The sequence below is a fragment of the Oncorhynchus gorbuscha genome, unplaced genomic scaffold (assembly GCF_021184085.1).
Source record: "Oncorhynchus gorbuscha isolate QuinsamMale2020 ecotype Even-year unplaced genomic scaffold, OgorEven_v1.0 Un_scaffold_2828, whole genome shotgun sequence".
Lineage (NCBI taxonomy): Eukaryota > Metazoa > Chordata > Actinopteri > Salmoniformes > Salmonidae > Oncorhynchus > Oncorhynchus gorbuscha.
The window spans coordinates 2,538-19,087 of record NW_025745148.1 but is presented as its reverse complement, the minus strand read 5'-3'; the positions used below and the strand labels follow the sequence as shown (position 1 = coordinate 19,087).

Sequence of the window (16,550 nt, the reverse complement as noted above, 5' to 3'; positions counted from 1 at the left end):
TATAGGTGTGTGTGTAGTGTTCTATAGGTGTGTGTGTAGTGTTCTATAGGTGTGTGTGTAGTGTTCTATAGGTGTGTGTGTAGTGTTCTATAGGTGTGTGTGTAGTGTTCTATAGGTGTGTGTGTAGTGTTCTATAGGTGTGTGTGTAGTGTTCTATAGGTGTGTGTGTAGTGTTCTATAGGTGTGTGTGTAGTGTTCTATAGGTGTGTGTGTAGTGTTCTATAGGTGTGTGTGTAGTGTTCTATAGGTGTGTGTGTAGTGTTCTATAGGTGTGTGTGTAGTGTTCTATAGGTGTGTGTGTAGTGTTCTATAGGTGTGTGTGTAGTGTTCTATAAGTGTGTGTGTAGTGTTCTATAGGTGTGTGTGTAGTGTTCTATAGGTGTGTGTGTAGTGTTCTATAGGTGTGTGTGTAGTGTTCTATAGGTGTGTGTGTAGTGTTCTATAGGTGTGTGTGTAGTGTTCTATAGGTGTGTGTGTAGTGTTCTATAGGTGTGTGTGTAGTGTTCTATAGGTGTGTGTGTAGTGTTCTATAGGTGTGTGTGTAGTGTTCTATAGGTGTGTGTGTAGTGTTCTATAGGTGTGTGTGTAGTGTTCTATAGGTGTGTGTGTAGTGTTCTATAGGTGTGTGTGTAGTGTTCTATAGTGTTCTAGGTGTGTGTGTAGTGTTCTATAGGTGTGTGTGTAGTGTTCTATAAGTGTGTGTATGTGTGTGTAGTGTTCTATAGGTGTGTGTATAGTGTTCTATAGGTGTGTGTGTAGTGTTCTATAGGTGTGTGTGTAGTGTTCTATAGGTGTGTGTGTAGTGTTCTATAGGTGTGTGTGTAGTGTTCTATAAGTGTGTGTATGTGTGTGTAGTGTTCTATAGGTGTGTGTATAGTGTTCTATAGGTGTGTGTGTAGTGTTCTATAGGTGTGTGTGTAGTGTTCTATAAGTGTGTGTATGTGTGTGTAGTGTTCTATAGGTGTGTGTTCTATAGTGTTCTATAGGTGTGTGTGTAGTGTTCTATAGGTGTGTGTGTAGTGTTCTATAGGTGTGTGTGTAGTGTTCTATAGGTGTGTGTGTAGTGTTCTATAGGTGTGTGTGTAGTGTTCTATAGGTGTGTGTGTAGTGTTCTATAGGTGTGTGTGTAGTGTTCTATAGGTGTGTGTGTAGTGTTCTATAGGTGTGTGTGTAGTGTTCTATAGGTGTGTGTGTAGTGTTCTATAGGTGTGTGTGTAGTGTTCTATAGGTGTGTGTGTAGTGTTCTATAGGTGTGTGTGTAGTGTTCTATAGGTGTGTGTGTAGTGTTCTATAGGTGTGTGTGTAGTGTTCTATAGGTGTGTGTATAGTGTTCTATAGGTGTGTGTGTAGTGTTCTATAGGTGTGTGTGTAGTGTTCTATAGGTGTGTGTGTAGTGTTCTATAGGTGTGTGTGTAGTGTTCTATAAGTGTGTGTATGTGTGTGTAGTGTTCTATAGGTGTGTGTATAGTGTTCTATAGGTGTGTGTGTAGTGTTCTATAGGTGTGTGTGTAGTGTTCTATAAGTGTGTGTATGTGTGTGTAGTGTTCTATAGGTGTGTGTATAGTGTTCTATAGGTGTGTGTGTAGTGTTCTATAGGTGTGTGTGTAGTGTTCTATAGGTGTGTGTGTAGTGTTCTATAGGTGTGTGTGTAGTGTTCTATAGGTGTGTGTGTAGTGTTCTATAGGTGTGTGTGTAGTGTTCTATAGGTGTGTGTGTAGTGTTCTATAGGTGTGTGTGTAGTGTTCTATAGGTGTGTGTGTAGTGTTCTATAGGTGTGTGTGTAGTGTTCTATAGGTGTGTGTGTAGTGTTCTATAGGTGTGTGTGTAGTGTTCTATAGGTGTGTGTGTAGTGTTCTATAAGTGTGTGTGTAGTGTTCTATAGGTGTGTGTGTAGTGTTCTATAAGTGTGTGTGTAGTGTTCTATAGGTGTGTGTGTAGTGTTCTATAGGTGTGTGTGTAGTGTTCTATAAGTGTGTGTGTAGTGTTCTATAGGTGTGTGTGTAGTGTTCTATAAGTGTGTGTGTAGTGTTCTATAGGTGTGTGTGTAGTGTTCTATAAGTGTGTGTGTAGTGTTCTATAGGTGTGTGTGTAGTGTTCTATAGGTGTGTGTGTAGTGTTCTATAGGTGTGTGTGTAGTGTTCTATAGGTGTGTGTGTAGTGTTCTATAGGTGTGTGTGTAGTGTTCTATAGGTGTGTGTGTAGTGTTCTATAGGTGTGTGTGTAGTGTTCTATAGGTGTGTGTGTAGTGTTCTATAGGTGTGTGTGTAGTGTTCTATAGGTGTGTGTGTAGTGTTCTATAGGTGTGTGTGTAGTGTTCTATAGGTGTGTGTGTAGTGTTCTATAGGTGTGTGTGTAGTGTTCTATAAGTGTGTGTGTAGTGTTCTATAGGTGTGTGTGTAGTGTTCTATAAGTGTGTGTGTAGTGTTCTATAGGTGTGTGTGTAGTGTTCTATAGGTGTGTGTGTAGTGTTCTATAGGTGTGTGTGTAGTGTTCTATAGGTGTGTGTGTAGTGTTCTATAGGTGTGTGTGTAGTGTTCTATAGGTGTGTGTGTAGTGTTCTATAGGTGTGTGTGTAGTGTTCTATAGGTGTGTGTGTAGTGTTCTATAGGTGTGTGTGTAGTGTTCTATAGGTGTGTGTGTAGTGTTCTATAGGTGTGTGTGTAGTGTTCTATAGGTGTGTGTGTAGTGTTCTATAGGTGTGTGTGTAGTGTTCTATAGGTGTGTGTGTAGTGTTCTATAGGTGTGTGTGTAGTGTTCTATAGGTGTGTGTGTAGTGTTCTATAGGTGTGTGTGTAGTGTTCTATAGGTGTGTGTGTAGTGTTCTATAGGTGTGTGTGTAGTGTTCTATAGGTGTGTGTGTAGTGTTCTATAGGTGTGTGTGTAGTGTTCTATAGGTGTGTGTGTAGTGTTCTATAGGTGTGTGTGTAGTGTTCTATAGGTGTGTGTGTAGTGTTCTATAGGTGTGTGTGTAGTGTTCTATAGGTGTGTGTGTAGTGTTCTATAGGTGTGTGTGTAGTGTTCTATAGGTGTGTGTGTAGTGTTCTATAGGTGTGTGTGTAGTGTTCTATAGGTGTGTGTGTAGTGTTCTATAGGTGTGTGTGTAGTGTTCTATAGGTGTGTGTGTAGTGTTCTATAGGTGTGTGTGTAGTGTTCTATAGGTGTGTGTGTAGTGTTCTATAGGTGTGTGTGTAGTGTTCTATAGGTGTGTGTGTAGTGTTCTATAGGTGTGTGTGTAGTGTTCTATAGGTGTGTGTGTAGTGTTCTATAGGTGTGTGTGTAGTGTTCTATAGGTGTGTGTGTAGTGTTCTATAGGTGTGTGTGTAGTGTTCTATAGGTGTGTGTGTAGTGTTCTATAGGTGTGTGTGTAGTGTTCTATAGGTGTGTGTGTAGTGTTCTATAGGTGTGTGTGTAGTGTTCTATAGGTGTGTGTGTAGTGTTCTATAGGTGTGTGTGTAGTGTTCTATAGGTGTGTGTGTAGTGTTCTATAGGTGTGTGTGTAGTGTTCTATAGGTGTGTGTGTAGTGTTCTATAGGTGTGTGTGTAGTGTTCTATAGGTGTGTGTGTAGTGTTCTATAGGTGTGTGTGTAGTGTTCTATAGGTGTGTGTGTAGTGTTCTATAGGTGTGTGTGTAGTGCATAATCTATTCATCCAGAGAAAAGAGAGGAGGATGAAGTAATAATGAACCTAAAAAGAATTATAATAATATATGCCATTTAGCAGACGCTTTTATCGAAAGCGTCTTACAGTCATGCGTACATACATTTTACGAATGGGTGGACCCTGGAGTCAAACCCCCTTCCCTGACGTTACAAGCGCCATGTGTTCTGAGAAAGCTCAGTGTAATGGGGTCTCTGGAGGCCCCAGAAATAAATAGGGGACCGTCAACATGTTTGGAGGGGGCAATGAAACCATTTCCTTCTCTGACTCTTCCTCCTCCATCATGCATAATGTAGCCTAATTGGATCTGAAGTCTTTATATTTAATGTTCCTTCAGCCAAAGACGGCACCCCTCAGTGTGAAATTTAGCTGGAATTAAAGTTTTAACGCAGCGGAGGCCTAAGGGAGGGAAGTAAACCCGCTATCCCACCCTGGGTACCAACCGCTCACTCAGAAAAAAACTAAACAAGCGGGTTAAAATCTGAGTTTCCTTAGTAACCTCACCAGGAAATCTTATCAGAAACCACAGCTCCTGCACAGAACACATTTCTGCATTTTTGCTAAGCATCAGTGGTATATGCCAGTTCAGTGGGGCTCCGTATTTAATTCCGTCAGTGAGGAGGGAGGCTGGTGTTATCAGGGAGTGACTGGCTGCTGTCATGGGGTTTAATTGCCACTGAAAGAAAGTCGCCACTGCGCCGCTCGCCACAGGGGAAACCCTGTCCCGGCTCCACGAGGGAGCAAAAGGGGCTCAGTTGAAATGTGTGCCCCCTCAGTTTTAGTTTTATGTCCCTTGTATAAAAATCACAAAAAAAGTTAAAATTATTAAGTGACACGTTGGTGCAAAATCTAAATCTTCTCTGCACTGTGTCAGCACAATGGACAGCGCTAGCTGCGATGTGTGTAGGGGAGCTATGGAAAGCCACTGAGGTGGTTAGCAATGAATAGGGCTGTTACAGTGACCATATTACCACCGCACCGGCAGTCATGACCACAATCAAATTCCACGTGACCATTTAGTCGCGCAATTAGGCTTCAAGCTCTGATGCTGCTGATGGTCATTAGTAGCTTACCAAACTTGCTAACTGCCTGGTACTCAGCACTCGATTGTCCCTCTAATCACTCTGACATCAATGCAAATGTTTTCAAAAATAAAATCAAACACTTCATGAGAGCCCCATGAGCTCATGTTGCGCAACATTTCTATAGGCATTTGTGTGAGAAAACAGAGTTTTGATTACCTCTATTAAAAAGAGGAAGATGCCATTAGCTTTCTATAGACTAGGCCTACTATATTTATTTATCAGCTTTCCTAATATTAAGGTAATTTCTTTGCTTTACAACCGGAGTATAGCCTGCCTGGCTGGTATCAAAATGAACCACAGGAAAAGCATCTTCCATTCGCTATTTAAGTGCATAGATGACATGTATTTTTTTTCCCGTGCCCCTGTTCTGAGACAGGTGCATTATTATGGTCCATTCTAAATCAAAACTAATTTCAAACATATTATTTAGTATATGTAAGACAACATTAAATTAACCTGTTGCGACGAGCAATCCCGTATCCGAGATCCTATTTATAGCCTCAAGCTCATTACCATAACGCAACGTTAACTAGTCATGAAAATCGCAAATGAAATGAAATAAATATATTTGCTCTCAAGCTTAGCCTTTTGGTAACAACACTGTCATCTCAGATTTTCAAAATATGCTTTTGAACCATAGCTAAACAAGCATTTGTGTAAGAGTATTGATAGCCTAGCATAGCATTAAGCCTAGCATTCATGCAACATTTTCACAAAAACAAGAAAAGCATTCAAATAAAATATTTTACCTTTGAAGAACTTCAGCTGTTTTCAATGAGGAGACTCTCAGTTAGATAGCAAATGTTCAGTTTTTCCAAAAATATTATTTGTGTAGGACAAATCGCCCCGTTTTGTTCATCACGTTTGGGTAAGAAAAAAACCAGAAAATTAAGTAATTACAACGCAAACTTTTTTTCCAAATTAACTCCATAATATCAACAGAAACATGGTAAACGTTGTTTAGAATCAATCCTCAAGGTGTTTTTCACATATCTATTGATGATAAATCATTCATGGCAGTTGACTTTCTCCTCTGAAGAAAATGGAACGTGCATGGAGCTGGAGATTACGCAATAATTTTGACGGAGGACACCCGGCGGACACCTGGTAAATGTAGTCTCTTATGGTCAATCTTCCAATGATATGCCTACAAATACGTCACAATGCTGCAGACACCGACAGAAAGTGCAGGCTCATTCCTGGCGCATTTACAGCCATATAAGGAGACATTGGAACACAGCGCATTCAAAATCTGGACCATTTCCTGTATGAAATTTCATCTTGGTTTCGCCTGTAGCATTAGTTCTGGGGCACTCACAGATAATATCTTTGCAGTTTTGGAAAGCTGTCAATTCCATGCATAGTCGAGCATCTTTTCGTGACAAAATATCTTGTTTAAAACGGGAATGTTTTTTATCCAAAAATTTAAATCTCGAAGAAGTTAAGAATAGTCTGATTGGTGATTATATTAGCCTATCAACGATGAGCATCAATGATTTATTATCAATAATAATGCCCAGTGTGTTCAGTAAGGCAAGAAACAGAGAATGCTTTTTAAAAAACTTTTTCAAATCCTAGTTGCACACCTCATGTAGCCTAGCCCATAGGCCTATATGTTTTGATAAGGTTTGTGTCACAACTAAAGTGGACAAATAACTTCTTAACATTAAGCACATTAATCTGCTTCACAACCGGTGTAGTGCCTAAGAGACAATTTATGCTTGATCCGAAAAATGTGGTCGGAGGCGGTGTATGGATGGCGTGATGTAATTCCGGAGCACCCGGACGCACGCAGAGGCCAAATTGAGCTCTGTACCGCATTGTCGTGTGCCTCTCAAATTTTGTAATTTGCGTAGGGCTCAGTATTGCTCCGCATTGACATGATTGGTTGACGGAAGGTGAGGGCGCTAGGTCCTGTATAAACACAAACTCACTTCCTTGACAACTTCCTTCACAATAGCTCTGCGCTACTCTGTAAAGCGGAAAAAATATGATTGCCCAGACTTCTGCAGAGGCCATATCTGTTATGCTGGTGAATGAGGACCCAAAAGCGACTTAACAGAAACAGAGTCTTTATTCCAGTCTTAAACAAAAACGATAATCCTGGATATTATCTTAGGTAAATACAAAACAGGAAAACTGAAATCCTCTCGTCAGTAGAGAGGAACGACTGGAGACGCGACCACAGACTGCAGGTCGCTTCGGGAAGGCACAGGCCGTAGCTGACATAGACACCTGCTCACACGCAGCATCTGAAGAAGGCAAAAACACGACAGGGCGGAACAAGGACACAGAACAGCAAACATCAAACAAGGATCCGACCAGGACAGAAGCGGAAAACAGAGGGAGAAATAGGGACTCTAATCAGAGGGCAAAATAGGAGACAGGTGTGAAAGAGTAAATGAGGTAGTTAAGAGAATGAGGAACAGCTGGGAGCAGGAACGGAACGATAGAGAGAGAGAGAGAGAGAGAGAGGGAGGAGGGAGGGGGAGAGAGGGGATAGAAAGAGGGAAAGAACCTAATAAGACCAGCAGGGGGAAACGAATAGAAGGGGAAGCACAGGGACAAGACATGACAATCAATGACAAAACATGACAATATCACCGTAAATGCTATATGCCAATGCAGATGTTGGATTGACCAACATTCACTGGCAAACAAATGTCAAATTTGGGAAAGATCATTTTCACCAAATAAATGCACCTTCATAATAAAGCATTACAAGCATAATCACATTTGTGTTCACTTTTGAGAACGGTGTTTTCCCGCTAATTTGTTGCATTTTGGAATATTCACGCTCAAAGCCTACTGCCTTGTGTGATTTTTTGCACTTATAATGTGAAGAAACAGCCTAATAGTTGATCAACATTTTAAGCTAAACGTTCTGACCTGTTGCATCAGCCTCATTGCTTTTTTTAATGCTAGTGGTTGTATTAATTTGGGATCTATCGCATCCCACAACTATCCAAGAGTATGTTTGCAATATTTATTTATTGCACAGAAGGACAAGTTGACCAATATAATAGGTCAACTTTTGTACTATGGGGGTTAGTAGATTGACATAGGCTAGTGCTTTTGCTGTTCGTTAGGCCTACTCCTCTTGTTGGCTGACGAAAGTAGGCTAAATGTAGACAGTTCTTCTAACATCTTCAATATGCTCCTCGGAATTCAATGAGAGGGAGGCTCGTAATTGTGTTTGTCTTCACTTGTAGCCTACATCTTAGCTGAGATACCTCTCAGAAGGGCCCGATCATGTGACGGGCATTGGCGAATAAGAATTGAGATATCTGAGAGCGCCATGTGAGTGAGAGGTATTTTGGAGCATGACAGAGAGAAGGGAATTGTAATTATTATATTAATTCCAAGGGCACAACGGCCACTTTGGCTGCTAAGGGTATGGATTTAAAAAAATCTAATTGTGAATGAGAGACTGATGAGGTGTGTGCAGCTTGGACAAGAAACAAATCAAATCAAAGTTTATTTGTCACGTACGCTGAATACAACCTGAGAAAGAAAAGTGTGTGTGTGTGTGTGTGTGTGTGTGTGTGTGTGTGTGTGTGTGTGTGTGTGTGTGTGTGTGTGTGTGTGTGTGTGTGTGTGTGTGTGTGTGTGTGTGTGTGTGTGTGTGTGTGTGTGTGTGTGTGTGTGTAGATAAGTAAAGAAATAAAACAACAGTAAAAAGAGATTTGAAAATACAAGTAGCAAGGCTATGTACAGACACCGGTTAGTCAGGCTTATTGAGGTAGTATGTACATGTGGGTATGGTTAAAGTGACTATGCATATATGATGAACAGAGAGTAGTAGTAGCGTAAAAAGAGGGGGTTGGCGGGTGGTGGGACACAATGCAGATAGCCCGGTTAGCCAATGTGCGGGAGCACTGGTTGGTCGGGCCAATTGAAATAGTATGTACATGAATGTATAGTTAAAGTGACTATGCATATAAGATAAACAGAGAGTAGCAGCAGTGTAAAAGAGGGGTTGGGGGGGGGGTTCACAATGCAAATAGTCCGGGTGACCATTTGGTTACCTGTTCAGGAGTCTTATGCCTTTCAGGGCCTTCCTCTGACACCACCTGGTATAGAGGTCCTGGATGGCAAGCAGCTTTGCCCCAGTGATCTACTAGGCCGTGCGCACTACCCTCTGAAGTGCCTTGTGGTCGGAGGCTGAGCAATTGCCGTACCAGGCAGTGATGCAACTTGTCAGGATGCTCTCGATGTTGCAGCTGTAGAACCTTTTGAGGATCTCAGGATCCATGCCAGATCTTTTTAGTTTCCTGAGGGGGAATAGGCTTTGTCGTGCCCTCTTCATGACTGTCTTGGTGTGTTTGGACTATTCTAGTTTGTTGTTGATGTGGACACCAAGGAATTTGAAGCCCTCAACCTGCTCCACTGCAGCCCCGTCGATGAAAATGGGGATGTGCTCGGTGCTCCTTTTCCTGCAGTCCACAATCATCTCCTTAGTCTTGGTTACGTTGAGGGATAGGTTGTTATTCTGGCACCACCCGGCCAGGTCTCTGACCTCCTCCCTATAGGCTGTCTCGTCGTTGTCAGTGTTCAGGCCTACCACTGTTTGGCATCAACAAACTTAATGATGGTGTTGGAGTCGTGCCTGGCCATGCAGTCGTGGGTGAACAGGGAGTACAGGAGGGGACTGAGCATGCACCCCCTGGGGAGCTCCAGTGTTCAGGATCAGCTTGGCAGATGTGTTTCTACCTACCCTCACCACCTGGGGGTGGACCTTCAGGAAGTCCAGGATCCAGTTGCAGATGTGTTTACTCCCAGGTTCCTTAGCTTAGTGATGAGCTTTGATGGTACTATGGCGTTGAATGCTGAGCTGTAGTCAATGAATAGCATTCTACATATGTGTTCCTTTTGTCCAGATGGGAAAGGGCAGTGTGGAGTGCTATAGAGATTGCATCATTTGTCGATCTTGGGCGGTATGCAAATTGGAGTGGGTCTAGGGTTCCTGGGATAATGATGTTGATGTGAGCCATCACCAACCTTTCAAAGCACTTCATGGCTATGGACGTGAGGGCCATGGGTCTATAGTCATTTAGTCAGGTTGCCTTAGTGTTCTTGGGCACAGGGACTATGGTGGTCTGCTTGAAGCATGTTGGTATTACAGACTCAATCAGGGACATGTTGAAAATGTCAGTGAAGACACCTGCCAGTTGGTCAGCGCATGCCCGGAGCACACGTCCTGGTAATCCATCTGGCCCCACAGCCTTGTGAATGTTGACCTGTTTAAAGGTATTACTCACGTCGGCTACGGAGAGCTTGATCACACAGTCGTCCTGAACTGCTGATGCTCTCATGCTTGTCTCAGTGTTGCTTGCCTCGAAGCGAACATAGAAGTGATTTAACTCATCTGGTAGGCTTGTGTCACTGGGCATCTCGCGGCTGTGCTTCTCTCTGTAGTCTGTAATAGTTTGCAAGCCCTGCCACATCCGACGAGCGTCGGAGCCGGTGTAGAATGAATCAATCTTAGCCTTGTATTGACGCTTTGCCTGTTTGATGGTTTGTCGCAGGGCATAGTGGGATTTCTTGTAAGCTTCCGGGTTAGAGTCCAGCACCTTGAAAGCAGCAGCGCTACCCTTTAGCTCAGTGCGAATGTTGCCTGTAATCCATGGCTTCTGGTTGGGGTATGTACGTACAGTCACTGTGGGGACGACGTCCTCAATGAACTTATTGATAAAGCCAGTGACTGATGGTGGTGCATTCCTAAATGTCATCGGAAGAATCCCGGAACATGTTCCAGTCTGTGATAGCAAAACAGTCCTGTCGTTTAGCATCTGCTTCATCTGACCATTTTTTTATAGACCGAGTCACTGGTGCTTCCTGCTTTAATTTTTGCTTGTACGCAGGAATCAGGAGGATAGAGTTGTGGTCGGATTTACCAAATGGAGGGTGAGGGAGAACTCTGTACGCATCTCTGTGTGTGAAGTATAGGTGATCTAGAATGGTTTTTCCTCTGGTTGCACATTTAACATGTTGATAGAGATTTGGTAGAACTGATTTAGGTTTCCCTGCATTAAAGTCTCCGGCCACTAGGATCGCCGCCTCTGGGTGAGTGGTTTCCCGTTTTCTTATTTCCTTATACAGCTGGCTGAGTGCGGTCTTAGTGCCGGCATCTGTATGTGGTGGTAAATAAACAGCCACGAAAAGTATAGCTGAGAACTCTCTAGGCAAGTAGTGTGGCCTGCAATTTATCATAATATACTCTACTTCAGGCGAGCAAAATCCAGAGACTTCCTTAGATTTCGTGACCAGCTGTTGTTTACAAATATACACAGAGCGCTCCCCCTGGTCTTACCGGAGCGTGCTGTTCTATCCTGCCGATGCAGTGTGTATCCCGCTAGATGAATATCCATGTCGCCATTCAGCCACGATTCCGTGAAACATAGGATATTACAGTTTTTTATGTCCCGTTGGTAGGATATTTGCGATCGTAGTTTATATCCTCGTCTAGTTTATTGTCCAATGATTGCATGTTGGCGAGTAATATTTATGGTAACGGAAGATTTCCTAGTTGCCTTCTGCGGGTCCGGACGAGGCATCCGGCTCTTCTTCCTCTGAGTCGCATCCTTTTGCGAATAATTGGGATGTCTGCCCTGTGGGGTGTTTGGAGAATATCGTGTGAGTCCTGCTTGCTGCTGCTGCTGTTGTTGTTGTTGTTGTTTTTGTTGTTGAAAAAAATCTTTGTCTAATCCGAGGTGAGTGATCGCTGTCCTGATATCTAGAATCTCTTTTCTGCCGTAAGATACGGTTGTAGAAACATTATGTACAAAATAATTGACAAACATCGCGTAAAAACCCCCACATAATAGCACAATTGGTTAGGAGACCGTAAAACAGCGGCCATCTCCTCCGGCGCCATTTTCTCAAAGCTCAAGCCTTTCATTCAACTGTTTTCAAATCATCATTAGAGTTGCATCGCGCAGTCTTAGAAGGCATTAAACATCTAGACATACAGTACCAGTCAAAAGTTTGGACACACCTACTCAATCCAGGGTTTTTGTTTATTTTTTTATTTTTTTTTAGACATTGTAGAATAATAGTGAAGACATCAAAACTATGAAATAACACATATGGAGTCATGTAGTAACCAAAAAAGTGTCCAGGGTTTTTTCCCCTCTGGTTGCACGTTTAATATGCTGATTTTTGGTCAACCGGATTTAAGTTTCCCTGCATTAAATTCCCCGGCTACTAGGAGTGCCGCCTCTGGGTGAGCATGTTCTTGTTTGCTTATGGCGGAATACAGCTCGTTCAATGCTGCGAAAAATACAGATGAAAACTCTCTAGGTAGATAGTGTGGTATACAGCTTATCATGATATATTCTACCTCAGGAGAGCAATAAATCAAGACTTCCTTAGATATTGTGCACCAGCTGTTATTTACAAAAATACATAGTCTGCTGCCTCTTGTCTTACCAAACACCATGGAACCACACAGCCGTCATACCGCTCAGGAAGGAGACACGTTCTGTCTCCTAGTGAACGTACTTTGGTGCAAAAAGTGCAAATCAATCCCAGAACAACAGCAAAGGATCTTGTGAAGATGCTGGAGGAACAGGTACAAAATGATTTATATCCTGTATCGACGAGTCCTGTATCGACATAACCTGAAAGGCCGCTCAGCAAGGAAGAAGCCACGGCTCCAAAACCAACATAAACAAGCCAGACTATGGTTTGCAACTGCATATGGGGACAAAGATCGTACTTTTTGGAGAAATGTCCTCTGGTCTGGTGAAACAAAAATAGAACTGTTTAGCCATAATGTCCATTGTTATATTTGGAGGAAAAAAGGGGAGGCTTTCAAGCCGAAGAACACCATCCCAACCATGAAGCACGGGAGTGGCAGCATCATGTATCACTCCATACACTTTCCCTAACACCCAAATGTATTCGTTACATTTCGAATGCTTAGCACATAAGGAAAATGGTCCAATTCACACACTTGTCGAGACAACATGATTATTGCTACTGCCTCTGATCTGGCGGACTCACTAAACACAAATGCTTCATTTGTAAATTATGTTTGCCCCTGGCTATCCTTACATAAAACAAATAATAATAATTGTGCCGTCGGGTTTGCTTAATATAAGCAATTTGAAATAATTTATACTTTTACTTTTGATACTTAAATATATTTTTTGCAATTATATTTTCTTTTTATACATAAGTATATTTAAAACCAAATACTTTAAAACTTTTACTCAAGTAATATTTTACTGGGTGACTTTCACTTTTACCTGAGCAATTTTTCTTGAGGTATCTTTACTTTTACTCAAGTATGACAGTTGGGTACTTTTTCCACCACTGGCTATATTACATGGATTTATTAGACTTTTTAAAATGTAGATGTTCCAAAGTTCTACACCAGTAGCTTGTAGGCTATGCTTGGAAGCCAGGAGATGCTAAATGTGTTTATGCTAATTAACGGTCAATTACCGTGAGAACGCAGTTATTTGCTTGACAATCACCAGCTGACAAAATGTAATGACCGCCATATCCCTAGATATGACTCCGGTGGTAGGCTAAGTGAATAACGTGATATGCCTCCGTCTGTAATATTCTATTTTGATTTATAATGGTGGAGTCAAGTTTACAGTTGACGCTGCTTTGCTTTCCACACGCCCCACAACTACAGAGTTGAGTTATCTTCTTAGCTAGCTATAAAAATGGTTAGTGTTATTAGCCTTAGTCTATTTAACTAGCTCGAACCAGCTAATCTGCCACTGCTACGATGGATATCAAAAATTGGCTTCGCCAAGGTACCCAAACAAAACCAAAAGGAGAAAGCGAGCGATTTCACTTTAGTTTAATAACGTACTAATATATAGGCTAAAGTTTTTTACCTAGCATAATTTGAGTGGTGAATGGAGATTAGCTGTTGAGGACAAGAGAGTCTGGTTGACACTGCCTGTCCATAGGCCCACGGGATTCTCTGTGATTACGTCCTAAATGGCACCCTATTCCCTATAGAGTGTATTACTGTTGACCAGAGCCCTATGGGACAGCCTATGAGTCATTAATTCCACTTGGCAGCTGGGTTGGCATCTGGGTCTGCAGCTGAATAATGTGCATGTACTCAGGCAGTTCAGCACAGAGACAATATAGTACAGACTGACAGCTAGTCAGTCCTATGTGGCCCTCTGCAAGTTGCTCCTCACTGTGTGTGTTCATGTATACAAATTGATGTCTGTGTAATAATAATATAATAATAATAATATATGCCATTTAGCAGACGCTTTTATCCAAAGCGACTTACAGTCATGCGTGCATACATTCTACGTATGGGTGGTCCCGGGGATCGAACCCACTACCCTGGCGTTACAAGCGCCATGCTCTACCAACTGAGCTACACAGTGTGTATATATTGTACAGTATGTGTTATAATGAGCCTATGCATGTTGTTTGTATGTGATCGAACCATGCCTTCATCTCTCTGTGGGCTCCTGTCCTGTCTGTCTCCAGGTATTCATGGAGGATGTCAAGTCTCGGGGGCCGTTCATCTACTCTGTGCTGGAGTCTGCTCAGGCCTTCTTGGCACAGCACCCCTTCCAGGAGCCCGAGGAGACGCTGCCCGACGGAAAAGGTCTGCCCACCCACTCCAAAACTGTGTCAAATGACAACCTACATATGCAGGATCTTAATTTGAGCTAGTTTACTACAGGAGGAAAATAATCCTGCAGCAACAGGAAATGTTAATTATTATGTGGATTATAATTAATAGAAATGTTTTGTAGCGGTTGATGCATTTTTTGTTAGGGTAAATCAAGTTGGACATTTTAAAGTGGAAAGTACAAACTTTAGAAGCCATTTTAAACCTGAATACACTCTAAGTTTGCAACAAAAGAGTCACCAACAAAAGAGTGATCAAATTAAGATCCTACATCTGTAGGTGCCAATCCTCCCCATACCACCCCACCCTGCCACACACACCAAAACCAGACCTGAGCAGTGAGAACAGAGAGAGATAGGGAGTTCAGTAAGTTGATCTCCAGCAGTTGTGCATCTACCATTAGGTCTGATTAGCAGCTACCTGTCCTGCTGTATCAGAGTGGATCAGAGAATGTATGTTTGGGGAGAGCAGTTGGGTCGGGACCAATTAGCCCAGTTCACACCATCTGGTCAAATCAATAATGCAGCATGCTAGGCTGTTTCTGCCCCCCCTCTCCTTCCTTCCCTTCCTCGCCCTCCCCCAACCAACATCCTCTTTGCTCTCCACCACTGGTGGCACGCATTGGGGAAAAGATGGGGGCGAACTCTCCCTGTTTCTCTGCCCCCAACAAGATATTTCCCACAGTTTCTCCTATCCAACTGTTTCTTTCTACTGATGTTTGCACCAATTGGGGCTTAAACTCTCTTTGCCTGCCTACCCAATCCCTCACCCTGCTCTCCTACTCCCCCCTCTTCATCCCCTCCTCCTCCTCCTCCTCCAGAAGTGTCTCCGAGGAAGCGGATCCTGAACGTGAGTCGTTCAGTGTGGAAGCAGGCCAACGTGGCCAGTGACCTGTGGGAGAAGCTGACTGCCCGCTGCGTGGACCGACACAGGTCAGATATGCGGCACACGCCACTCCACTGGGCTACAATACACCCATGATTCTGGGTTTTCGATTGGCTAGAGATGTTTTTACCGTGCCTGTACTCAAATATCATTGGGTCTTTATTTTGACAGCATCAAGGAAAATACTATGGCCGAAATAAGGTTAGGGTTGGTGTGTTGCTCAGGTATTAGGGTGATGTCTTGCATTAGTGGTCAAACTGCATATGACAATGTATAAAACAACTGTAGAAGTTCAAGTATTCTGTCTGTGTCCAAGGCACATGGAGCGGACCCTGGAGCGCCTGCTGCAGACCCAGGCAGCCATGGAGGAGCTGGCGGTGGCCCTAGAACAGGCTGAGGGGGTCCGGGATGCATGGGAGCCTGTAGGGGACCTCTTCATCGACTCACTGCAGGACCACATCGATGCCACCAAGGTAAGCATGTATGTGTGCGTCTCAAATATTAAGCAAGCTGTCTGCTTCAAATCAAAAAGCTGGGTTTGTGCGTGTGCGTTTGGGTGTGCGTGTGCGTGTGTGTGAGTGTGTGTGTGTGTGTGTGTGTGTGTACTGTGCTCCTCACCACCAGGGCCAGACAGAATCTGCAGATATCAGATCTCAAATCAAAGTGATTTGAAATATAACATACCTGTGGATTCGACACAGATTAAATAGTGCCTGAAACATGAATAGATCCATCTTTATTGCTGAGATATGGAGACAATGCTGTGAAGATATTGATAAGAAAACTGTCTAGAAGATTCCCTCTAGCTACGCTCGCTAATCTGTTAGCTGTGAAGAGGCTCCTCCACTCTGCTGGCTAGATGGCTGTTACTTCACTGTAATTATGGAAGATCTGTCTCTCTATCCCTCTGCTCTCTTAGCTTTGTTTCTGTTAGTATTGACTCAGTGTTCCTGGTCGACATGATTTGATTTTTAATTAATTTATTATGATCTTGTTAGTGTTTAAGTCTTGCATCTTCAGGACGTGTGTGCCACATGGGCTTATAAGCCACTGTATTTGCAGAAGCAAAATGTAATTATTATATATACAGTACCAATCAAAAGTTTAGACACACCTTAAAACTGTTTTCTACATTGTAGAATCATAATGAAGACATCAAAACTATGACATAACACATATGGAATCATCTAGTAACCAAAAACGTGTTTAACAAATCAAAATATTTTTTATATTTACAATTCTTCAAAGTAGCCACCCTTTGCTTTGTTGACAGTTTTACACACTCTTGGCATTCTCTC

The 16,550-nt window shown here is 42.6% G+C and overlaps 1 protein-coding gene across 1 annotated transcript in view; it reads left to right on the top strand.

The window, feature by feature from the left end:
• The window catches only part of LOC124017597 (dystrophin-related protein 2-like), a gene marked incomplete at both ends in the record, with an annotated part of 43,362 nt that extends 27,637 nt beyond the window's left edge, over positions 1 to 15,725 (top strand). The window contains 3 exons of the mRNA XM_046332801.1: positions 14,220 to 14,340; positions 15,188 to 15,299; positions 15,569 to 15,725. Coding sequence (XP_046188757.1) covers positions 14,220 to 14,340; positions 15,188 to 15,299; positions 15,569 to 15,725 — 390 coding nt within the window. The remainder of the gene's footprint in view (positions 1 to 14,219; positions 14,341 to 15,187; positions 15,300 to 15,568) is intronic.
• Between the last annotated feature and the right edge of the window lie 825 nt (positions 15,726 to 16,550).